Source organism: Peromyscus maniculatus, chromosome 6 (assembly GCF_049852395.1).
Source record: "Peromyscus maniculatus bairdii isolate BWxNUB_F1_BW_parent chromosome 6, HU_Pman_BW_mat_3.1, whole genome shotgun sequence".
NCBI classification, from domain to species: domain Eukaryota; kingdom Metazoa; phylum Chordata; class Mammalia; order Rodentia; family Cricetidae; genus Peromyscus; species Peromyscus maniculatus.
The window spans coordinates 23,025,268-23,051,715 of NC_134857.1; the positions used below are offsets into that span (position 1 = coordinate 23,025,268).

Here is a 26,448-nt window from a genome sequence, read left to right on the forward strand (position 1 = left end):
CACAAAGGATCATAAATTTGGATTCTAGCAGTTTCTGGTACTTTACAGCCCATTAAATGCACGTGTAGCTTGGTAATGTTTCTCTGTGGTCAGTTGGTGTTTTCTTTCTTTAACCTCCCTATGATGAGACATTTGGAGTTTTATCTCTGTGTGGGTCAGGCCAATTAATAAAAACACGGCAAAGTCATAGAGTTGGACTTGACTTTACTGATGTCATTTTATTTTTGTTTCCCAAATATAAAAACCCAAACTCCATTGTCCATGCTTGATGACCATTTTAAAGTCCTGTCCTTTAACACTGATTTACCCAAAGTGCGTCTCCCTGACTTGGTTTTTTGTGTCCAGCAGGAAGAATGCAGTTTGAGCTTTGTAAGTGTGAAAGCGTAGGAAGGAAGTGTGCCTTGTGCAGCCAGCATTCCCAGTTGGGAGTTTTGGCTTTGTTTACTGTGTTTCTCATTCAGGTCGAATGTTCCTATCTCTAATGAGCTTTGGAGCAGCACCTTTGTCCAGCACTGGCCTCCAGGAAGGCTTGGAACCTCACAAGCTGGGAGAATGAGTCCTGGCTGCTATCCACAGGAAAACAGCTTTACAGATCTCCTGCTGCTTTCCTTGAAAGTCTCCAGCCCTGCAGAGAGCCATTTAGTGTTTGTTACTGGGGAGGTGGGGGAAGGACTGAGCAGAAAGGTTGCTGAGCTGGCCCCTCAGCCTTGCCAGTCACATCCCCCTTGCATTTGCTAAGTGTCCAAACTCCAAGGTTGCTGTCCTGTTACATTCCCTCTGGATGTTATGGAAGGAAAGAATCCCACGTTATCATGGCTGTTGGATTAAAGGCAATAGAATGTCTCTACAGGACTTCCAACTTAGTCCTGCATCATGTCATCTAGATCCACTCCAAGGGTTAAACTGTGGCTGGTCAGGTTGCCTAAAACCTCATCTCTAGTTTTCTAAATTCTGTGCCATTTCTTCTTTACACAGCGAACTTACATTTTAAGGCACTGGATCTTAAGACTGTCTGAATTTTTGGATTTAAATCTGCATGACTGTAAATTTCATGCCACTGACCTAGAATTAATGCACTTATTAAATCCAAGAACCGACTGTCCCTTACCAGTCACCAGGGCTCACTTTGAAAAGTGTCACAAGTTTCATTTTGGTGTGGATTTGATCAGTACACTTTTGTCCATTTAGTGACAGAGCAGTTAGTTCCTGAAGTATCTATTGTTCATAGATCAGCAGACAGAGCTCTGGTATCCTTTGGAATAGTGTGTCATAGTGTGTTTCCCTGGGCTGTCCTCTGCTGGTGCACCAAGAGCTCTCTTTGTCTGTCAATTCCTGTTTCATTACCATTGAGATTGCTTCAGCATATTTGCTGCACTGTAGATCTACCTTTTCACTTTCTTTATTAAGAGAAATTCGATCTTAGTGTGTGCTAAAGAGAGCTCCTCAGAGTGTAAGCTTCTTGGGTAGTACTGATTCCTTGGCTGGGTCTATCCGACTGAAGTGCATATGATCCTGGGGTTAGGCATATCACAGATGGAGGCAGGGATCTGCTGTGACTTTGCAATTTTTGGTAATGGAGGTTGAATTGGTTTTAAACTCTTCCATTTGAGTATGACCCCATTAACCACATTCTCATCGTCGAACTCTTCTGATCATTATGTGTTCTCTGTTCTAAGCCAGATTCTTCAGAATTTCACCATTTGTTATTAAAGTCTGGACTTTCCTAACTTGGAGTGAACTTGGCTTTAAGGAACCCGGGCTTTATGAACCAGAATTAACATTGCAGTATCTCTCATTTCAGAAAAGGAGACAGTTAGTCCATATGCAACATTTTTTTTTGCAGTGGCATTTCCACAAGCAACAGGTGTTTCAGCTTTTAGAGTTGCTACAATCCAAATCTTCTGCCTTCTAATAAATGAAGAGTTTATTTGAGGCTTACAATTCCAGAGGGACAGAGTCCATCACCATCATGGTGGGGAGCTTGGCAGTGGGCAGACAGGCATGGTGCTGGAGCAGTATCTGAGAGCTCACATCCCCATTCACAAACAGGCAGCAGAGAAAGTTAACTCAAGATGGTGGAAATGGTATGAGTCTTTTGAAAACTCAAAGCCTACCCCAAGTGACACACCTCCTCTAAGGCCACACCCCTAAGCCTTCCCAAACTGTTCCTACCAAACAAGGACAAAGTTTTCAAGTAAATCAGGCTAGGGGGGCCATTATCAGTCAAACCACCACAAGCCATTTTCTGAAATGAAATTGGGGTTATCTGCTGTTTATTCTCCCAATCTTGGCACAGAAGGACAAAATGCCAACTCCAAGGTCTAGGAAATATGACTATATGAAAGCTTATGCTGTTGTAGCAGAATTAGAAGAAAGTTTCTTTTCTATATTGCTCTACCCCCAGGCAGAGTGCCCTGCACACAGCCGAAGAATATGTTTTTAATTCCAATTCACTGTCTTCATACTGAATTGTTAAAATATGAGTCCACTCTAACTTGAAGATACTTTCCAATCCTTCTAAGATTTTAGAAGGACTCAAGGGTGAATTCTTAACGACTAATAAAGATTTCAAATGAACCAAACCAGATTTTATTTCTCAAGAAATGTCAGTTCCATAGAAAGTTTGGCATTTAGTCAAAATGACATTTTTTTTCTTCAAGCAGTTTTACAACAATCCAAAATGAAACCCAGTGGTGTCTAGTGACAGTCATCTACAGAAGCCATACCAACTCAAATCCAACATGAAGATGCTGTTCCTGCCCCTCAGGCATCATCACACATCTGTCCCCTGTTGATTTGCCTCGTGTGATGTTGTTTAAGAAGATGTTATGAATTAAAACATTTCTTTATTTACCCTCCAGTTTACAACTATGTCCCAGATTGGAATTAACTCAGAAGTGAGATAACTGTGCTTTAAAGCAAACCCTTTTCAGATATATTTACAATCCTTTGTCAGCCTTGGTTAATTTAAGGCTTGGCATCAGGTTTAAGACTGAAATTGGCCTATTATAATAGAGCAGTGCTGTGTCAGATCTTAGAATTATGGAAAGTCTCAATGCTGCTATGGTCATAAAGGAGGCCTGTTGATTCTATTATGTGGTTAATCCAGCTTTATTCTATTAAAAGTAGACATTTGTCTTACTGTTTAGAGTAAACTGTATGGTCTCAAAATTCAAAATGAAGATTAGGCAGAGTGTGCATTGGGTGGACCATTGTGTTTGAAAATTTACAAAGCCATCATTATAGACTTTATCTACCCAAAGGCCTTATAAATATCCCATCATCAAGCATTGCTTCCCAGGACAGATTAACACTTAATCTTCATTTCTGCAATCTTACTAAAACTTTCCAAAATGAGTAAAATTCACAAGATAAACAAGGAAGTCCTCAAAATAGGGTATGCTTATAAGGTAAAGGTGAGAGATGAGATTATAGTTTATGTTAGAAAAAGAATCTCAGAGTGTTATTACTAAGATGTTTTATAAGATTTGTCATAAGTGGGAAATGACCAGTTTAATCTCATCCACGGACGTCAAAATTAACTGCACTTTATTTTAAGGTATTTGTGAATAATGGACATTTTTGTTTGTGATACTGAGTTCATATTGATTGGGTTTGGGACTTTTGTTCTCGTTATGAAGAAAGGAATATTTAGGATTCTCCAGGCTGTCTTTGCAAATGAAGTCAACTTTCATGATTTTCATGACTTTTTAAATGTGGTTGGCTGAAAATGGGCTGGATTGTCTCTTGATGGTGGACTATGAGAGAATTATCTTCTTTCTCATGTGGTGGACAATACAGTCAAGAGCTACATACCTAACACAACTTCTAGGCCAACAAATTTATCCAGGAAAAGAAACTAAACCATCTTTTTCAAGGCCAAACTCAGTGCCTAGGAAACCACACCAAGCCTCAAACCCAACCGAGAAAGTCTGTGGAAACTGAAGACAGGGGACTGTTGAATACAGGCTGTCAAGTCAGCCATGCCAAGTTCAAAGACAGCTACTGCCTGACTGCTGTGGGGGCCAAAGGATGAACCTAAAAGCTCAGTCTTCTCTCTTTTATTTTCTTGTGTAGGTGTCTGTGTGGTGTATACGTTTATGCATGTTTGTATGTGTGTAAACACTATGTGCTTTTGTTCTCACACAGAGGCCAGAGGTCGACTGTAACTGTCTCTCTTCCATGCTGTTCACCTTACATATGGAGGCAGAGCCTCTCACTTGAATCCAGAGCTCAGTGATTCCACCCATCTATCCAGCCAACTTATGACATGTCAGTGATACTAGACAGGAGAGTTAAAGTAATCTTGAAGAAATATTCATTTCTGCCGGGCAGTGGTGGCACACACCTTTAATCAGCACTGGGGAAGCAGAGCCAGGTTGATCTCTGTGAGTTTGACTCCAGCCTGGTCTACAGAGCGAGATCCAGGACAGGAACCAAAACTACACAAAGAAATCTTGTCTCACCCCCCCCATAATAGAAGAAGAAGGAGGAGGAAGAGGAGGAGGAGGAGGAGGAGGAGGAGGAGGAGGAGGAGGAGGAGTGGCCCTGTACCAACTGGGAAGAATGAAACACAAACTTTGTTTAAGCCTCTTTTTGGTGTGATTTTTCAACTTTTTAAAAAAAATCTGCCTGTGGGAAACACCTGTGTTCAGGGTTTGATATGGCCAGCATGTTGCTATACAACTTTCATTATACAGGTGAAATACCTTACATTTATCTTATTTGTTCCATGATGTGGAGACAGTGTTCCTCCTCTCTCAGCTAATCAATGAACTCAAAAGAAGTAGAACCAGGGGTGCCTTGTGAAAGAGAAAAACATGAACAATTGCAGTGAGGCCAGCAAAGGTGATTTCTAGTGATTCTCAAAGCATTGTCTTCCTGCAGGCTCAGCTTAGAGACAATCCACAGACCCACAACACCTCCTCAGCTTAGAGACAATGCACAGACCCACAACACCTCCTCAGCTTAGAGACAATGCACAGACCCACGACACCTCCTCAGCTTAGAGACAATCCACAGACCCACGACACCTCCTCAGCTTAGAGACAATGCACAGACCCACGACACCTCCCTCCCTCTAGGCTGTCTGCACCAGGGCCTTCACCTACGGCAGCTGTGTTCTTTGATTGGCATTATTACATCTCAGAGGAGCACCCGCGGCTAGGACCCTGTTTGGTTTTCTGTCAGCAGAGTGTTTTCCCTGCAGTGGTCAGAACCGCCCCTGAGTGGGAGTCTGCGCAAAGCAACATACTGAGCAACTTCAAAGAGCAAAGAAGCAACCCCAATCTTGTTCTTGGGAGCCACTCGGGTGGTCTTATCACATACCAGTGTCTCCTGGCTCACATAACCCAGCTCAGAGAGCAAAGTCACCCAACAGCCATACATCTTCAAAATGTCGGCATGTCTTCAAGCTGGATCTGCGATAGAGGGACTGACATCTCTACTTCCCTAGGGACTTCGTCTTCAAAGGCAGGCTAGACGGGTACTCTACAGATTTATGATATGTCTGAGCCAATATTTATTTTACACAGTCACTTGAACGAATCATATATAACGCTGGTATTTACAGAAGCAGCTGAAGTTTCTTTGTTTTGCTACTGAAGCAGAGGGGCCTGACAGGGATGCCGCTCTGCTTAGAGATCGAGGTCTGCTTATTTCTCCATGCCGTTTATGGGTTGTGAAGTAAACTTATGCATTTCAACAGATGCTATACAAATCAAGTGAAAAAGTGATTTGGGGGTTTGAGGGATGCCTCACTGGTTAAGAGCACTCACTGCTCTTGAAGAGGACCTGTGCTTGATTCTCAGCACCACGCAGAGGCTCACAACTCTGTAACTCCAGTTACAGGGGATCAAACTGCCTCTTCTGGCCTCCACAGGCACCTGCATGCATGTGGTGACATATATATGTTCAGGCACACACATTCTTTTGTAGTACAGGTGACTAGACTGATACTATTAAAAAGTTTGATATAATTGAGTCATGGAATATTCTAATAATTTAGTCAGTTATTGAGTCATGCAATATTCTAATAGTTTAGTCAAATGTCAGGCACATTAGATTAATATTGTTTGGGTATATAGGAATACATGTCTATCACTTATTTCTATTGACACTATAGATACAGAGCAAATGTAATAATCATATAGATCTGATTGATACTATGATAGCTGCAGTGCAGACATTTACCAATTAAATTATAATACATTATGATAGATGGTGACATTACCTTATACCTACAGGAGTTTTATGACAGACATTCATGAATCTGACACTGTGGAATTAGATTTTCTGTGGACATGACTATGTATGTCTGTTTCTCCTATTTTATTTCATCATAGATGCCTCTTAATGAATAAGTAAGAGGTGAATGTATCCCATGATGTTTATAAAACACCAACACATTTTTTTATGAACAAAATTGAACTTACTTATGCTCAACTACAAATAACTGTGTCTCTGGACATATGTAACACAAAATAATTATTAAGATCATCTTATAAGCCAAAAGATCATAGACTGAAGTGCCAAAATTGTTTCCAGAGAATGAAAATGTCTGAATAAGGTCTTCTAATTTTGTGATGACTTTAGGCAGAGACTCAACTTCTTGACCCAGAGTCAAAATTGTCATCTGTTCTCTCACATTGATAAGATTCATATGAGCAAAGGATTTGCTCAGCAAAGCTTAGAATAAATGTGTCTTAACCCAGAAAATATGTAGATGATTTGGTCCTAACAGTACCAATAGCAAAAAGAAGAGAATAGAGGAGAATTTTGATGATAGTTATTTTACTAATGTGTTCGCAGTATTGGCTAAATGAAACCTGTTACCTACCTCAGCTGCTCTGACAGTACTGGTCTCTCCATTTGGACCAGTCTTCAATAAGAACTTTACTCTTTCTCCTAAGTAGAGAGAAAATGATGTCTTTCCTTATTGTAGCTCAGATTGAAAGCCCTGGTGGTATGTTTGATTCAAAGGTTTGTGTAAAGGCTCAGTCCTTCCTCTTAGGGACTTGTCACTGACTGTCGAGCATTCTGGTCACTGTGCTGAGTGGCTTCAGGTTGCATCATCCCTGCTTATTGTAATTTACTGATGCAATGGCCACTTCTGAGGAGAAAGCCTCACTCCTTCCCACATCCAGTGTCCCAGGCATCACAGATCCTCAAGTGTCCAATGGACCAAGATGACTAAGTACCACCCCTGTTCCATTGGGAAACTGAAGTGTCAGAGATGGTCACTATTGCAGATTGGCTCCTATTAGCATTACTGTCAGAGTTGGACTCTCGTGTTCATGAGATAATAGGTCATATCCATCCTTTAAAACTTCCATCATTGTACACCAAAGTACATTGGGTGAACACATGAAATCTTCAAAGAATAAATAAAAATATTTTAAAAATCATTCTTTAAAATGACAAGGAAAATGGAAAAATTATTCAGGTTTGTAAATATATTTGTTAGTAAAAATAAAGTTAACAAAATAAACATTGCTTATAAAATATTACATATAAAAATATTTCACCTGGCATTTTGCACTCTGGATAACTACACTGAGATTTAAATAGAATTTTAAACACTGAATGGTCATGCAGAAGGTAGAAATGAAAACATCAAAATTCTGATAATTTGTCTTAAAAATATGCACCAAAGTATGGATGGGAGAGATGTAAAGCCGTGTAGTGACCTCAGTGCCTTATCAAGAAATTTGGAATGCAGATTGCATATTAGCTGTTCTTACTTCTTCACTGCAACACACTTTAAGGTCATGATTTCTCAGCTAATAATGAATTGAGGAGCAATTTAATCAGACTTGTCATGTCCAAGGACCCAAGAGATAGCACCTGTCCTTCAGGAGCTCCTTCACAATCTATATGTGAAGATGACAAGAAGGACATCTGGACTGCTTGCATGGCACACAGGGCATGGACATTTCAGTTAGTCCTTGTCTTTCAGGTGTTGAGGGAAATTCAAGCATGGTGAATGTGTCTCTGTTCTTTGGGATTTTGTCCATTCTTAGCCAAGCTTCTAGGGAAGTGCTATATAAGAAGCTGTTCATGGTGGTGAAACCACAGAAGCATAAAGCACAGGAGAAAAAGAGGAATGGGCCTGGCACCTTCTTCTGAGGAACGGCATGGGCAGGTCAGCCCTGGACAATCAGCAGGATTGCTCTTGCAGTGGAGTCAGGACAGGCTGGAGAAATAGAATGTCACCGTGTAGTTAGGAAAGATGCTGTGCAGTTGGAAACGTGGGAAGCAACTGGCATGCTCATTCAACACCTGTGAAGTAACTTAAAGAGAAATGCAAACAGAGGGGACAGGTAACTCAACCGTTACTATAAAGTTTTCTTTTCTTTTTTGACTAAATTTGAGTTATTGGTAGCTGCAGAAGCTGCCCAGGGAAAGGGCTACTCACTCTGTTGGTAGGTCGCACAGGATCTGACATGCCTGACTCTTCTGTCTGTGGTATCATGGATGATGTATATTAATATAGATTTAATTTAAGAAAGAAGAGGTGAGATGTGGGCAGAGAAGATTTTCCATACAGAAAACTGAGTCTTATTGTTCTTTTGTGTCTTCCAATCACTTAAGTCAGGAGTGGGCATATCATTTCAAGGGTGAGAGATCCAAAGTTTGGTGGATTTTAGAAGAGAAATGGTTCCTCATTTGATAAGATGGAGAAAATGGATAACATTTTTTAAAAATATACAAATGCAAACCTTGCCAGAGGTTTTCTTCAGTTAGGAAGCTGGCTACAGAGACAAATGTCCAGTGTGGCCAATTCCATGGATGAGTACAGAATGGATTTATGAGCAAAATATTCAAAATTACTATTGATAGAGAATTATTTGTCTGTTTGAATTAAATGAGTATTAAGTAAAAATAAATAAATAAATAAATAAATAAATAAATAAATAAATAAATAAATAAATAAATAAAAGAGGACATCCTTAAACACACGAAGTTCTCCTGGAGGGATCCAGCTGTGACAGCATCCTCCACAGAGAGAAGGATTGTCTTCTAGTTTGGCATACTTGATTAGCTTATATAAAAATTGTGAAGCCCTCATAGTTCAATAGGAAAATGCAATTGTCCAATTAGGAAAATGAGTTTCTGTTTTAGCTCAAAATATAACTAAAGAAATAACACTGAAATCCTCATGGCAGAGGAGGCATTGAGTGCTGTGCATGCAGGTGCGCACTTAGATGGGAAAAAGCAAGCTTTCCAAGAGGTGTGACTGGTGCAGCTGGAGAGACCATTCAGTGGAAAAGAGTACACAGTGCTCTTGCAGAGGACTGGAGGAGTCTTGCCCCCAGCAACTACCCTTGGTAACTGTCAATCACCTGCAGCTCCAGCCCCAGGGTAGGTATTTGATACCCTCCTCTGGCATCCAGGGGTACCTTCACTCACAGGCACACAGAAACATAACTAAAAAGATCTTCTTCCTTTTTTTAAAATTGTTATTTGTGTATTGGTTGTCGTCTCAGATATAATGAAGCAATAGACTGATGATAAGAGAGGAGAAAACAGAGGTGTGTGTGTGTGTGTGTGTGTGTGTGTGTGTGTGTGTGTGTGTGTATCCATCTTAGGTAGACAGATATTATGGACAAGAGTGCAAAGGCAGTTTCTTACCTAATGGTGTGGAATAATGTAGCCCTGCCAGGCCTATGCTCTGCCTGCTTCTGTTTCATAGGACTTTCCTAGTAGTATTTGTTACTAGCATAGAAATTAGCTTTCTGGAGGGAGGATGACATGCTAAGCATTTATAGGTAAACACTTTGGCAAAGAATGGAAGGATTCTGAGTTGACCTTTCACCTTGTCCAAGAACTTGTCCTGTCACTGGTGCAGGTCTGGGAGGAAGGGTTGGGAGGGTTGGTCCAGATCTAGGAGGTAAGGTTAGACCAATACAGGTCTGAGGTGGGGCTATGCAAGTTCTTGGGGACCAAGGATGTGATTCTGAAGGCCATTCATACCAGTGCAATTTTGTGATTGTTTACCTTGGTTTTTAATGTCACTGGTTAAGAGGGAGACCCCACAACATTGCTAGTAAACCATCTATGTTGTTAAAATATGGAAAAGACAAAAGAAATGCAAACTGGAAAGATATTTTAGAATAGAACTGGAACAGAGCCATTGAGACTGACTTGGTGGAGTCTGGAGGGAAGCCAGGGAGTCTATAATATTTCCCTAGAGTACATGAACACACACACACACACACACACACACACACACACACACACACACACAAATATCATTGGATGAAAATTAACTCTTTCCTTGAGGTTGAACTTGAGACTTTCTTGATTTTGAAACTGAAAACTGAGTGCAAATTAAGAATGTTTAAAGTATGAATAAAAATATACCACATGCCCACTTGGCTTTTGGCAAGACCTTGAATCTCTCTAGAAAGTCAAGATAGGAAGATATCCAAAGCCTTTTCTTCTTTTTTAAGGAAAAGTTGGACCATAGCCAAATGCCTGCTGAGGAATTCTTAGGAGAATTTGTGGAAACTTTAGTTTTTAAGGTAATCATATTCTCCATGCTTTTGTGGCCCCAAGTATTACTGGAGTGGTTTTATAGTCTCATTTATTTGTCTTGTTCGTCCTGTAGACTTCGGTGGTCAGATTTCACTTTGGCAAGGTGACAGAAGAAGAATGTTGTGCTTGGCCCCATACAGCCTCCAATTTCTTCACAAATGAGTGCGCCAAGGAGGGGTATTTTGTACAGCTTTAGCTAGATTTCTTATATTTGATGAGTACGTCTCTTTGTGTTAGATCAACCCAGACCATGCTTTTGCTTTCCCACTAAACTTGAACACATGGCAGACACTGGATACACGTGTGTTATGGTTGGAAGGCACAAGGGAGATGAGATTTCAGGTAAACCAGCTGTGTCTTTATCCCAGTTTAATTGTAAAAGCCTTTCTTTTGGTTGAGCCTGTATCTCATGTAGCCTAGGCTGGCCTCGAACTGGCGATGCAGCTCAAGATAGTCTTGAAACTTCCAGCCTCCCATTTTCAAGTTCTGGGGTTGGTGGACAGCAACACTACACTGATGACTGTTCAGAATTGTGTGAGCCCAGTTGTATCAGTATGAAAGAGCAAGTGCAGTCAGTGACGGCCCAGAGGGAGCAAAAGCTCCCGACTTTCCTGCAGCAATTTCCACGTCTCCTTCCTTCCTTCCTTCCTTCCTTCCTTCCTTCCTTCCTTCCTTCCTTCCTTCCTTCCTTCCTTCCTTCCTTCCTTCCTTCCTTCCTCCCTTCTGTCCTGCTTCAACATGAATGATGGGAATGTGCCATGGCACTTTAAAAAAATTCTGATAAAATACACATAACCTAGCACTTTCCATTCTAACCAATGATAAATATATCGTTCAGTGACATTCAGGAGCCTCCCCAGGGCTCTGTAGCGGTCATCACTGTGTGCTGCCTGTGTGGTTTTGGCTTCTGACACTGAAGTCCTACTCTGATGAGTTTTGACTGATTTGGTGACAGGCACAAGGAAGGGGTTTGTGTTATAATAGCTTAGTAGCTGGATCATGTCACTTGGATAAGATCTGTTTTGTGCATATTGCAGCAAGTATCAGTTTGGCTTCTCTTTAAAGCTGAGTGACAAGTATTATAATATTATATCATTCACAGCACATATTGTTTAGCTGGAATGGATATTCATGGTCCTGTCTGGTTTGCTGCCGTGGCCCTTGAGATCTGAGATCTATGAGTCTAAACCAATGTAGGGCTGAGGTGACAGGACCACACTAGATTTACAAGCATGGCGGTGATGTTGGTTCTTTGTGATGTAGGTTTCTATTCTGTATGATGGAGTTGAAATTGCCTTTCATCTTACCATTATCTTTCCCCCATTTTGAACACTTCCCTATCTCACCACATTCTAGATGCTTCCTTGTCCTTTCCTCCTGCATTCAGATGAGAAGACCGTGGGCTATCAAAGCCAAAAGGCCACATAAATAAACTGTCCATTGAATGTACATTTGTCCTGGTAGAAAGGCCATCTTCACAATGTTGATTCTGCCCCTCCAGAAGCATGGGGGGTCTTCCCATCTTCTAGCACCTTCTCTGACTCCCTTTTCAGTGTGCCAAAATGCTCATTGTCCAGTCTTTCTCTTCTTTGGTCAAATGTATTTAACTTCTTTTGGAGTTTTTATGAATGGATTAATTTTTCTTAATTTCTTGCTCTAGGGATACATGGTTGATGCAAATGAAGGCTTTTTTTTTAAATAGTGATTTGCATTCTGCAGTGCGATGAATGTGTTTACTATAGTAGATTCTGCAGGGCTCTTAAGTACAGAACCAAGGCACATATAGACAGGGATTGTTCTTTCTTCTTTTTATGTCTTTCTCCTGTCTAACTGATATAGCCTGAGACTTTGAGCCCTTTATTGAGTAAGAGCAGGGAGATGGGCATCCTTGTCAAGGTCCTGATGTGAGAGGAAGTGCACAAAAGTGTAGCTGACAGTGGAAGTGTAAAACCCTCATCGAAGCTTTATGGCTTCAGAATTTCCGTTTCAACTGCAGAGTTCACCGAGGTGCCCAGAGTTCAGGACTGAGTATATGATTGAGAGACAACATTAATCTTTTATGTGGTGTCTTTGGGAGGTTATTATACCAAAGTGATTTTCAGTTAATTGGTCAAAATAAAATAAAAAGCTGCCCAGTGCTGAACAACATACAGGGTATCCTCACTCACCACATAGTGCTGGCAGGTGCTGGAATCCAAGCGCCATCCATGAGCCTGGAAGTGTCGCACAGCCTGGTGGGCTGTGGGAGAATGTGCACCCTGGAGTGAAGAGTAACATGAACAAGTGCAGAACAGTGAAAGAACAAAGGCCTGAGTGGTCTGGGGTCTTAGAGGCTGAGTCTGCAGCTTGCTTTTAGTTTCTAACATATGTACAGTGTGCTGGGCTTCTGGCAGCACTGAAGTCTCAGTGATGGAGAGGGTGTTAGCTCTCTAGTCCTAAAGCGTTATGAAACTGGCCCAAGTACTGATAAGATCTGAGTTCCCGTATGGATTCAAGCCATGTACACTGTCTAACATTCAGAGCATTCAGATGGACCCCCATTTTTCTCTCAGTGCCTCTGTAAGAGCATCGAGCCTAATGAGTGGTGTGTTGGTGGAAGGCACACCTTCTTACAGTGGAAATACATGAATTCCACTGTATGTATGTAGCACAGTTTCATCAGCCGTTCATCAGTTGATGGACATCTAGGCTATTTGCACTTCTGGACTATTGTGAATAGAGCCACAGTGAATAGGAATGTGCAAGAGGGATATATATTTCTTTGGGTGTATATCCTAGAGTAGAATAGCTGACTCATATGGAAGATCTATTTCTAGCTGTGTGGGGACCTCTACACTGACTTCCATAGTGGCCGCATCAATTACGTTCCTACCCTCAGTGGGTAAGTGTTCTCCTTTCCCCACATCCTGGACAGCTTTTACTGTCCATTGTTTACTTGGTGCTAGCCACTCTGAATGGAGTTAGGTGGCTCCTCAGGACAGTTTCAAGTTGCATTTCCCAGGTTAATGGTCTTGATGGTATTTTTAATGTGTGTTTGCCACTTGTATTCCTTCCTTTGAAAGCACTCTGTTCAGATTCCTGGCCCACTTTTCAAAATTGTGTTGTCTCCCTATTTTGTAGGTTGTTTCTACACTTGACAGTTTCCTTTGTTGTGTTAGTCTTGTGAAGCTCCACCTGTTGATTATTACTTGTATCTCCCGAGTTGTTGGGGTTCTGTTAGAGCATCCTTACCTATGCCTGGACTGGGAAGTACACACCCACGCTTTCCTCTATCAATTTCAGCTTCTCAGGTCTGCACTGAAGCCTGTGATCCATCTGGAACTGATTTTCAAGCAGAATGAGAAATAAGGATCTAGTTTCATGCTATGAGCAGCTACCCAGGATTCCAAGGGCCATTTGTTGAAGATGCTGTCTTTTTCCATTGTGTATCTTTGTCATGTATCTAAAAGAATAGGTGGTTGTAGTTGTGTGGCCTTGTGTCCAGGTTCTCGTGTCTATTCCTCTGTTCTGTTTTATTACTGAGTCTGCTGCGTTTGTGCCCATGCCCTGCTGTTTATATTCCGATGGCTCTGCAGTGTAAATTGAGATCAGGCATGGGGACACCACCGGCAGCATCCTTTTTGCTCACAATCACTTTCCTTCTCAGGGCTCTCTTGTGTTTCCACATGATTTTTAAGATTTTCTTCTATTTCCACGAAGAATGTCGCTGGAAACTCGATGGGGATTCATGGAATCTGCCCTTGTTTTGAGGGGAGATAGGACTTTCAGGATTTCTATTTCTGTAATCTGTGAGCACGAGAGGTCTTTCTGTTTTCTTCAGTTTCTTTGTTCAGTGTTTTGTAGTCTTTATCATAGAGGCCATTCACTTCCTTGGTTAGGTTTATTACAATGGATTTTTAAAATCATTTTTCTTTGTGGCTGTTGTAAGTGGAATCGTTTACCTGATTTATACTCTTCATTGTAGATCTAACGTCAAGGTCTTTGATCCATTTGGAGTTAGTTTTTGTCTAGAGTGGGAGATGGGGATTCTAGCTTCATTTCCCTACAGGTCAGGTCCAGTTTTCTTGCCACCATTTGTTGAAAAGGCTGTCGTTTCCAGTGTACATTTTAGTACCTTTGAGTCACCCCTCCGTTCTGTGGAAATTGACGTTTTAGTTGGTATCATGCTCAACATCAACGATGTTTACTCAGCTATCCTGGAGCTTTCATCTGGCTGCCCTGGATGGGGGAACGACACACTCACTGCTGCCACCCCTCATGCCCACAGCAGGCAGCAGAGAGCAGACTGGCGTGTTACATATGGCAGTAGAACTTATCAACAAGCTCGGAGCAATAAAACATACCTCGAGTACCAGGCATGCCTCAGGCCATGAACCACTGGCTTTTTTCTCTTTATTGTGTCTCATCAACTATGACTTAGAACATTAAACTTATGGACACAGGTCAGGGAGTGTGTGTAGCTGTGTGTGTGTGTGTGTGTGTGTGTGTGTAGAGGACAACATTGGCTGTTGTTCCTTGGGTGTTATACACTTTTGCCTTTTGTTGGGTCAATCTCTCTTTGGCTGGAGAACATCACGCAGGCTAGCCTAGCTTGCCAGCAAGTCCCAGGGGCCTCCGTCTGTGCTTCCCAAGCTCTATTATAACAAGCAAGCACCAGGATGCCTGGCCTTCTTTTGCAAGGGTTCTAGGGCTGGAAGCCAGGGTCTCATGAGCATGAAGCAAGCTCTTCATAGGCTGAGCTGTCTCCCACCCCTTCAGGAATCTGCAGAGACAGAATCACTGCTTCATGATGTCTAGAGCCCACTAAGTAAGGAAAAAGTGGGTTCACAAATCTTGACAGAACTTTTTCATTTTTTTACTTTTTATTAAAATTTCCCTCTGATATGTGTGTCCTTTACTCAGGTCAACATCTACCAAAAAGAACATTCTGGAATGCCTTTGCAATGTGTTTGTTTTGAAGAAACATAAAAATTTACTTAAGTTCCACATGAAAACCACACATCTTTTATTCCATCTTTTGCTCTGCATGCACTTTAGGGCATGTGTAAGAATCTGGGCAAATGTAGAAATTATGCAGTTTTGATTTCAGGAGAAGTTGACGTGGTTGCGTATGGTGGCCTTAGAACTCCTTATTTGGTTCTGACTTGAACAGTATTGAAAGCACCCCAGCCCTGGCTTCTTGTTATGTCACCACACACTTAGTGAGCTATGGAAAGCACGCTGCCTGCAGAATGGACATAATTGCTTTGTGCCTGCACCCCTGGCCACCCTCATCACCACTGGCTCCTCTCCAAGTCTGTCTGTTACAAGTATTCCTTTCCTATGAGAAATGCATCAAAATTCCAAGAACATATGCTCCCGACTGCTGGGAGAGCTTTAGTGGTGAGAGATTAGCATAATGGCTTTGGTTTGAGAAATTTAATTGGGCATGGTCACATCCGTGTTGCGTATATGGGTAATAAGCTGTGTCTTGAAGCTCTTTATGTGATTTCCAATTTGCTTTTAAAAGTGAAACTAAAGAATTGAAAAGGCACATGCTCCCTCTTCCCTGATATTCAGGAACAACTGGACGAGAACAAGTCATCTTTGTGTGAAGTAATGGACACGTGCCTACCTACACCTATAATTTATCCTGGACAAAGTTTCAAATGCAGAAATGCATAATAGCCTTACATCCCCAAAGCAACCAACTACTACATTCATTGTTAGCAGGCAGATTACTTTCTGAGTCATATTTCTTTTAGTAAAGTGTTTCCTGTAAAACAATGTATAGATGCAATGACAGTTAACTATTCATTTTCTAGTAAAAGCCTAATGCATTTTCATTTTGTATATGAATATATGTGTTATGTGAAAGTGTGTTTGCAGCTGTGCATGTATGGGTATGTTTGTGTGTGTGAACAGGTGTGTGTGTGTGTGTGTGTGTGTGTGTGTGTGTGTGCCTACTTGTGTATGGATGTCAGACAACTTTGGGTGTTGGGTCTCTGAAGTGATTCACTTTTTTTAATAGTAATAACAACAACAACAATAATTGTAACATGAATCTTGTTTTTTTTTTTTTTTTTTTTTTTTTTTTTTTTTTTTTTTGGTTTTTCGAGACAGGGTTTCTCTGTATAGCTTTGCGCCTTTCCTGGAACTCACTTGGTAGCCCAGGCTGGCCTCGAACTCACAGAGATCCGCCTGGCTCTGCCTCCCGAGTGCTGGGATTAAAGGCGTGCGCCACCACCGCCCAGCGTAACATGAATCTTAAAAGTCTTATTAATAAGTACAAGCCTGGATTGGGGTGAATGCTGGGAGATCAGAGAAACAGAACAAACCACAGCCACCTCACCTCGCCAATTCCTCAGCTGATCTTGTTTCCTCAGACTGGAAGCCTTTGAGTCATCATCCAGAATAAATCTCAGCTGAACTGCTGCTCAAAAGCCTAAAAGCTTAAGCAGCTCTAGTTCTTGGTTTTCACGCCTTATATACCTTTCTGCTTTCTGCCCTCACTTCCTGGGATTAAAGGCATGAGTCACCATGCCTGGGTCTTTCCAGTGCGGCCTTGAACTCAGAGATCCAGATGGATTTCTGTCTTTGGAATGTTAGGATTAAAGGCGTGAGTGCCACCATTTTCTAGCCTCTGTATCTAGCGGCTATTCTGTTCTTTGACCCCAGATAAGTTTAGGGTCACACAATATTTTAGGGAACATAATACCACCACAAATAATGATAATTATTATTATAAACTACTTGAGACAGGGCCTCTTGCTGGGACTTTGCGCAAAGTCTAGCTTGGCCAGCCAGGGAATTGCAGGAAGCCAGCTGTTTCCATCTTCTCAGACCTGAAGTACCCACCACCATGTCCACCATGCCCAGGCTTTTCACATAGATCCTGGGTTGAAGTCAGGCCTTCATGCTCGTGAAAAGAAGGTCAGTTACTGAACCATTTTTTCCAGTCTCACAGAATTTTCCTTCAGCTGTCTGGTTTAAAATGGGTCTTGTTCTCTAGCCTGGGCTGACCCACTCTTTGGGCAGCCACTTACCTAGGTCTTCCGAATGCCGGAATTATGATTCTAAACAACCACGCCTGGCTTTTTTCAGTTCTAAAGTAGGAAAAGATACCCCAGGCCTGGAGAGAGCAGTTATGAGAACTCACTGACTGCTCTTACAGAGGACCTGCATCCCATTCCCAGCAACCACATTGCAGCTTTCAACTGTTTATAACTCCTGTTCCAGGGGATCTAACACCCTCTTCTGGTCTCCTTGAGCACCAGGCATGCACAAAATGCACATGCATTCATGCAAGCAACACTCATACATGTAAAAGAAAAAGCAAATGAAATAAATCTTAAGAAACAAGATGCTTAAATATATAGAATTACCCTTTGGTGCCTCCAGAGACTTCAATAGCTTCTGGTCCTGTAGCAGGTTTCAGATCTCAAGAGTGTGGGGTTCACTGAGGCAGGACATACTTTGTGGCTCCCCCTGGCTTTCCTAACAGCTCACACACAGCCCCTCCCAGGCTCTCAGATGGTGGCACGTGAAGTCTTTCCTCCAGAGTCTGATTTCTCCCATCAGGATTCCAGTCAGCCGTCGAAATGAGACACACACTCTTATCACCGCAGACTGTGGAACTAGGTTGGTTCTACATGATAAATAAATAAATACCTGAAAGTATTGCTCATCAACTGACATGACCCTGTGTGCCTCCACAGTCCAAACACCGCGGTCCTGACATTTGGGCATTTAAATGTAAGCTGTTCCTTGTTAAGACCTTCTCATAACTAAAATGTGAGTCACTCGTGAACTGTAATGCACATTGGCTCTGTAGCATGATGACTGTTCAGAACACAGGGACAGCTTCCCCCAGACTCATGGCAACAGAATTCCCAGTGGTCACCCCAAAGAGGGAAAGGATTGAAGAACAAAATCAAAGCAGCTGGGTGGACCCTGGCACTAACCTTTACAGCTGTGCTAGTTTTCATTTTAAGAAGCAAAAGTACATAGAGCCCAAAGCCACACGTTACAGTGTCAACAGGGGTTGGATTTTTGTTCTATTGATGAAGCCATCTGGTTAGTTCATCTATAACCAAATATGAAAACAAAACGAAAGCAGAATGCCAGAGTTCTGGCTGATAATTAGCACCTGAGGGGAGGGGTATTATAACAAATATAGGCTTTCACATGAGTTTAATATTTGCTCCCAGGGGCTCACAGAGAATAATCAATGAGCCAATCCCATTGAATAATATAAATCACATAGTATCTGGTTCTAGTCAGAGTAGATATTAACACATTACATCTAAATTTGATTATCTACCCAGAGCTGTGTTTCTAATGAGTCACCCTGCTGTCTGTGTAATAAACAGTACTCTCTAGTATCCTGGGTAGATGGTCAGGTCCTGTGTCCCAGCAATCCTGGGCTTTCTGCACAGCTGAGCCCAGACATCTTTGGGAAATGTAAAATCCACATGACATTTCAGGTCAGGCAGGAAAGGTGGCGTTTTCCTCTTCAGGGCCAAAGGAAGTGACCGATCATACATGAGGACTGAACAGATCCTGGAGTGGATCAACGGGACCTCAATGTGGAAGAGGGGGTGGGACCTTCATTCAGAAGAGGGGGGGGCCTTCATACAGAAGAGGGGGTGGGACCTCCATACAGAAGGGGGGGGACCTTCATACAGAAGAGGGGGTGGGACCTCCATACAGAAGAGGGGGTGGGACCTTCATACAGAAGAGGGGGTGGGACCTTCATTCAGAAGAGGGGGGGACCTCCATACAGAAGAGGAGGTGGGATGTCCATACAGAAGAGGGGGTGGTAGTTTTCCAGCATCTACTTCACTCTAATAAAATAAAAACTGTTTTCAGAGTAAGACTAGAATATTTTCCTCAGCGATTTTCAGTAGTGCATACCCAGTCTACATGCTTATCACCTAGGTCTCGATTAGCAAAGTGGCCCTGGAGGGACAGCCTGATGGCCTGGTGTGGGCCATGCTCACTCTGCTACTCAGCTTGGTTGCACCTGGCGTGGTGCTGGGTCCCGCTGAGGATTCCACATGCTCTCTCAAATGGAACCCCTTCTGCCCAGGTCGCAGTGATGTTTGTCTCAAGCTCTGTTAATGTTTCAGCCATCATTACTGGCACGGTGTCAGTAAATCATCACAGTGCATTCAGTGCCACCAGGAAGACACTTGGTGGCCAGAGGGATGCAAAGGAGCTGGGAGTGCAACCGGATTGGGGCGATTCTAGCTATCACGACAGAACAGCTCCATCAGTGTATTCCTCATGTTCCAGTAGGAAGCCCCTGTTGCAGAAGTCTAAAAATGGGTTTGCCTTAAGGACACATCCCTAGAAGAAAGAGGCTGTTAGGAAGGGGGAAGTAAATATGAACAAGACAGATTCATCCTCTCCAAATCTCAGAATCTAGAAGTCACTATTTTGAGTGTTACTAACGGTTTTGGGAACTGGAGAGTCTCAGTGACAGGCTAAATGTCTCTACTCTGACAATCTAAAATACTTCAAAACACATAGTGTTTGGAGCATGGAAATGCTGCCACAAATGGAAAATTCCACCCTTGCCTCTGGGAAGCAGTCAAGACACAGGCAAACTGAAAATATGCCATAAAATATATGTGTAGAGGGTACTTATGAAACAAAGTGAGTGTGGTTTTTAGATTTGAGTTCCTTGCTCCAAGTATGTCATTATAGCTATACAAATATCCCCAATTCTAGAAGCAGCTGCCCACCAGGAAAGCGCCGACCCTAAGCATTTAGAATAAGCATTTCTCAGTCTCTACCAACTTCAGCAGCACATGGATAGATGTAGAAATTTTAGAGCTATAACCTTCTATTATTGAGATATATTTTAGCAAAAACAATTCATTAAAAGTTGTACCCTTAGGGCTGGGGTGATAGCTCAGAGGTTAAGGGAATACACTACTCTTTCAAAAGGGCCTGAGTTCAGCTCCCAGCACCCACGCTGAGTAGCTCACAATCACCTGTAACTCTATTCCTAGCTCTGCAGGTACTGTATCTATGTGCATGCACATGAGTGTGCTTCTCTCTCTCTCTCTCTCTCTCTCTCTCTCTCTCTCTCTCTCTCTCTCTCTCTCTCTCTCACACACACACACACACACACACACACACAATTATAAAATACTTAAAAATTGTACTTTTATATAATCTTGATGTAATCCCTCAATATCCATAGAGGTAGTACATGTACATGTGAACTCTAATTTTTATTTTTGATGCAATGCTTTCCATAATTTATACAATCCAGGGATCTGATAGTACACATGGGATTTAATTAAAGTGTTAGTTCCATAAACACAAAATGGCAGGGATGTTCTGTCTTACGCTTGCCGCTCAGCCAATGGCCTTTTCTGCCCGGACATAGTGTGGCTCGCTATTTCATAGTTTGTGTACTTTCTATCTCTCCAACTATTTAGCTGTCAGTAATTTCTGAAATGTTTAAAAGGATCTCAACATTTAGGAAGAAAGCAGATCTTTCTGATTTTGAAAAGCAATCAATTACACCTGTATCTACACTGCAGCTCTATTGTATTGTAATATACACCTCGAACTTCCTACTGAGTGATTGAACTTGAAGACACACCTATCTGAATATCTTTCCACAAGCCTCAGATGAAATATCCTAAATTTGGGAAAACTGGATAAAATCCTCTCTCCTCTCCTCTCCTCTCTTTTTTTCTATTCTATTCTCTCCTCTCTCCTTCCCTTCTTTCCTCACTCCCCTCTCTTTCTTCCTTTCTTTTCTCTCTCTATTTCACTTTCTTAACCAATTGGCTCTTCACACATCTCTTCAGGTATTAACTTCCTCAAACATAATTTTCATGTTACTTTTGAATAAGGACTGTAGCACAAATCCTAAATGGTCTTTTTAATAAAAATTCCCAGAACCAGATATCAGGGTAAATGCTGAAAGATCAGAGAGACAAAGGAACAAGTCACAGCTACTTCTCCCCTCGCCAGCTCCACGAATCCTCTGACTGAATGTCTCTGATTTGGCAGTCGAAAGGGCTTCAGCCGAAAAGGCTTCTAGTTCCTGTCTCCTCGTGCCTTATATACCTTTCTCTACTCAGCCATTTCACTTCCTTCTTAGTGCTGGGGTTAAAGGCATGAGATCTCAAGTGCTGGGATCAAGGGTGTGTGCCACCACTGCCTGGCTCGGTTTCTCTCCTAGGCTGAATCAATCTCATGTAGTTCAGGGTGGCTTTGAACTCGCAGAGATCCAGATGGATTTCTCTCTCCCGAGTGCTAAGATTAAAGGTGTGTGCCACCACTGCCTGGCCTCTACCTTTAATCTAGTGTCTTGTTCTGTCCTCTCATCTTCAGGCAGATTTTATTAGGGTACACAATATATCACCACAAAGGACAAGCTTTGAGTGATAGGTTTCTGCTTTAAAACTAAGGGCAGAGGCCGGTGGCCTTGGGTACATCATCAAACCAGCTCAGCATTCCAGACTCGGCACTCAGCTGAGGAAAATTCAATGGATCCTGGCCCTGTGGCCTCTCATTGTTTTCTTTAGATAAAAGCACTTGACGTTTCAATGCCTTGGCTCACGATCTCTGTAAAATAAAAGGAAATGAGCATGATACTCTCCCAGGTTTCTTAAATGTTAATACATTTTGTAAATGACTGGCTGTCTGAGCTTTCAGTGCGCCACACATTCGATAAGCGTACAAAGCACACAGAGCATTTTCTCCACTCACTGAGAATCATTTTGCAAAGGCTGATGCAGGCAAAGTCTTTGAAACAGGCTTCATGATGCCTTAAGCACATGAACTGGCTAACAGGCTTGTGTATTTTAATAGTTATAACAAACTAACTAGTACACATGCCACACATTGTTTTAGGCTGTGTGTGTGTGTGTGTGTGTGTGTGTGTGTGTGTCCCCGCCCGCATGCATGTGCGCTTACACAAGCATGCACAGCCTTCTTCATGGGAGTCAGGTGTGAGGGTGTGAAGGCCCTGGGCTTAGTAATAATCCAGAACTACGGTGCACGTCAGCTACAAGTTGTACAGAACAGTGTGTTACTATGAAAACCTGTGTGTATCCAACAAATACAGTGAGTGATATTCAAAAAATATATCCAAACTATAAACACATTTTCACACATGCACAAATTATTCTCTTCTGGAATCTGGACTGCTTTGCCTGTGATATGCTCACCCACTCCAACATTTATCATCCAGCGTTTTGGAGTCTATGAAGTGCTGGGCCTGTGTTAGCCGTGAACATCACAGGAGAAAATAGGACGAGACACTGTTCATTAAGAGAAAAGGTGAAATGTGCTTATAGATGGATGTGCGAATTGAGACACTGAAATCCTTCCTCCCCCAGTGGAAACCTGCTGTTGACATCTTGGGGAAAAGAAATTTGTCTCCCGACCCTGGGGATTTCTCTGAGCTGCCTTTTCACACTGGTGCGGTCATTTCTCTCAACGAGTACAGAAAGGACCAGTCCTTTCTCACTTGGTTCACTGTCTTGACTCCTATGTTAACTGTTTTTATGCCCTGCCTGGATGAAGATGTAGAAAGGCTTGTTTTGCACTATCATATAAAACACAGAAGTCAATCACTGGAAGTTTAGCAAATGTATCCAAAAACATAGTTAACATAAAGACCTCTTTCTTTCTAAATCTGATTGATTTTTTTAGAGGGAACAATAATTATTAGTGATTTATCTGGAATGCTAAAATAGTTCATTAGATTCCTGAATGGAAAGAATGCATGTTGAAAAATACTTTCTGTATTTTTTCTTAAAAGACAAATGAAGGGCCACTGTGGATCTGAGATCTGTCACTGGCAGCTAATTGTGAGCTAGTTGTTCTAGGGGTTTGAGATGTATCAGTGGGTAGAAAACTTGATGTGCTAGGGTGAGGACCCAAGTCCTAATCCCCAGAAGTAAACTGGGACACTGTAGCATATCTCTAATTCCGAGTTCGCCAGAACTAGACAGAAAGTGGAGACAGGGGGATGGATCTCCAGGTAAGCTAGCAAGCCTGGAGTATGCAATGGTGAACAAGGCAGATAGTCAGAACCAATGCCTGAAGTTTTCAGCCACAGGAGACATTTGTGTGTGTGCATTTCTAAGTTTTCCCACGCAGACTTGATTTTGACATGAGGGATAGAGGCCAAGAGACATGAAGTGTCCAGGTTCAGTCAGGGGAGGGGCAGAGCCTAATTTGTTTGTAAACCCATGGCATTTGTAAGGCTTCAGATGCCTGGTTGCCTCTTACAGCTGTCATGGAGTGCTGTTTAGGAGGGTGGAGAGAGCCCTCACTGGTGGACAAGGAAGCTGCAGGTTCCTGCTGGCCTCTCTTGCCTTTGGCTGGGAGAGGCTGAGCTGTTTGCTGGTGAGCAAATCTCTTCCACTAAAGGTAGAGTGAGACTCATAGCAATTATTAAATATTAAATTCTGTATATTTTTTGATTTTTATCAATTTTTCATCCACTTAGTTGTCTAATTTGTCTGAGTTTTACCCAACATTTTGGGTCAGAGAGTGACATTGGGCCCACCTAATGCTCTCTTCCCCTTTCCTGTGTCTCTTGAGGAGAAACCATATTCTCTGCTGGCCCCCTTCTCCCCTCAGTCCTCTGGATCTGATAGGGTCTTCACAGGATAGCTATGAATAATGGCTTCTTATAGAACACCGATTCTATGAGAAACACGTCCTTGCTGACTGGCTGGGTGAGTTTTTCTCCCTGACTTAATTTGTGATCTTCTCAAGGAAGCCTTCACTGCTCTGGCAGCTGTCTGCCCTCTCCTCAGAGCCTCTCATTCTCGCCCCCAACTCAGATGAGAAACACAGGGACTGGAAAAGTTACTGTTCAGACTTTGTAGATCTTTGCTTTAGAAAATATCTCTTAGGCAGGGAAATTAGCTCTAAGATCTTTCAAAGAAGCAGTTCATACTTGTGATCTCTGGAACATGGCTTTTGAAGGGGTGCTTGGTGCATTTTTGTTCCTGCAAATGGGAGTCAAGATGGACAAGTGTGTAGTTTTTGTGTTCCCAAATTAGAGGGTTAATGTTACATGGAGACATTTCAAGAGTTTCCTGAAACAATGTGTGGCTGTCTTTACTTCCCACAGGCGTTAGTCAACACTGTGCAAACATTTCTGGCAAAACTGTTTATACCACCTCCAGGGTCACCTGACATCATGGGTTGCAAGATAGAGGGTCCCTAGTTCAGGGAGAGCTTTAAAGGAGTTGAGTGACAACTCTCGGGGACATTTTCCAGTATGAACTCCATTGTGACCATTTAAAATCAGTCACCATCAACGAGTCAGATGCTGTTTGATTGCCCTTATTTGACCCTATGAATATTTTATACCCTTCCTTCAAGGAGTCCTGCTTTTTGAGTTGTTTTTGATTCATTTTGGGAAGGATAGTTGCATGGACTCCAGGTTTGCATTCTGGGTAGAGCCCTCATGAATGGTTTTGTTTTCTTTTTCTTTGTAGGTAGAAATAACACTTCAAGATATCAATGACAACCCACCAGTGTTTCCAACAGACACTCTGGACCTCACTGTGGAGGAGAACATTGGAGATGGCTCTAAGATTATGCAACTGACTGCTGTGGATGCTGATGAGGTAGCTCATGTCTTTAGAATCTGTAATAGCAGTGACTTACAGAATCTGAAGTGCATGCTGGGAGCTCTGGTGGGCAGTGACTAAGGTTATAGATGCTGTGTTCTTCCCCAGACAGCATCTATTAGTTTGCTTTAACTGTGATATAAGAATGCAATGTGCTCAGTCTGTAAAATGTATGTTTCACAATCATGAAGACCCAAGTTCGAGCCTCTTCACCTTCCTAAAACTGCTGGGTGCAGTGATTCTGGCTTGTAAACCCAGCACTGGAGAAGCAGAGGCAGGAGGGTCTCTGGGGCAGGCTGTCTGGCCCATCTAGGCCATTTGGTGGGCCCGGGTCTCAATGAGAGACTCTGTGGTGGAATTGCAGAGATGGCTCAGCAGTCAAAAGCACTGGCTGCTCTTGTAGAGGACATGGATTCAGTTCCCGGCACCCACCTTGGGCGGTTCATAGCTGCCTGTAACTCCAGCTCCAGGGAATCTAACATACTCTTTGACCTGTATGGACACTGCACCCATGTGCATGTATACACACACACACACACACACACACACACACACACACACACCAGAGAAAGAGAGAGAGAGACAGAGACAGAGAGTGAGCAGGCAGACAGAGAGACGAAGAGACAGAATTAAAAATTTAAAGTTTGGTAACCCCCGAGAAATACCTAAGTTGACCCCTGATCTTCACATGCACTCACACACACCTACACCCATGTAAGCCTATACCCTACCCTCTCAACACAAATAAGAGAAAAGAATGAGAATAGACAAGGTCAGTCAGAAGGGTCTTTTCTGTTCAATTGACAATTCAGTTGTTTTTCCTTTGTGTTTTAGATTTCTTGGCCAAGTCATTTTTTTAAAAAATAAAGACATTGAAATTGGATTTTTATTCTTACCTTTTCATCATTTCTATTTGCTTTCAAAGCACCAAGGATCTATTATTATTTCATTTGTAATTGGAAAAACAAATAATTTAAAACTAACAATATTTAAGGTGACCTTAAAATCTTTATACTTTTAAAAATTATATATCTTATATTTATTTATGCCTATATTAATTAAAAATTTGTAATACCTAAGGCTTTCATGCAGAAAAACTAATGAGGTTTTCAATTTATTGTAATAAACAAATTTCATACCTATTGGCAGATGTTAAATTTAGACACACAATAGCCATACTACAAATGGCCTGGGAGGTTATAGAGTTAATTTACATTTCCTCACATAAAAGCTCCTTGCTTGGTTTCTCCTTTCTTGTGAGTGAAAGTTTTAATTATTGCTCTGATATTGAGTGGAAAGCCTT

At 42.1% G+C, this 26,448-nt stretch overlaps 1 protein-coding gene across 1 annotated transcript in view; it reads left to right on the plus strand.

Annotated features, from left to right (window-relative positions):
• Fat4 (FAT atypical cadherin 4) overlaps window positions 1–26,448 on the plus strand; it is a 132,949-nt gene that overhangs the window by 32,922 nt on the left and 73,579 nt on the right. Inside the window, exon 2 of the mRNA XM_076574027.1 lies at window positions 25,011–25,142. Coding sequence (XP_076430142.1) covers window positions 25,011–25,142 — 132 coding nt within the window. The remainder of the gene's footprint in view (window positions 1–25,010; window positions 25,143–26,448) is intronic.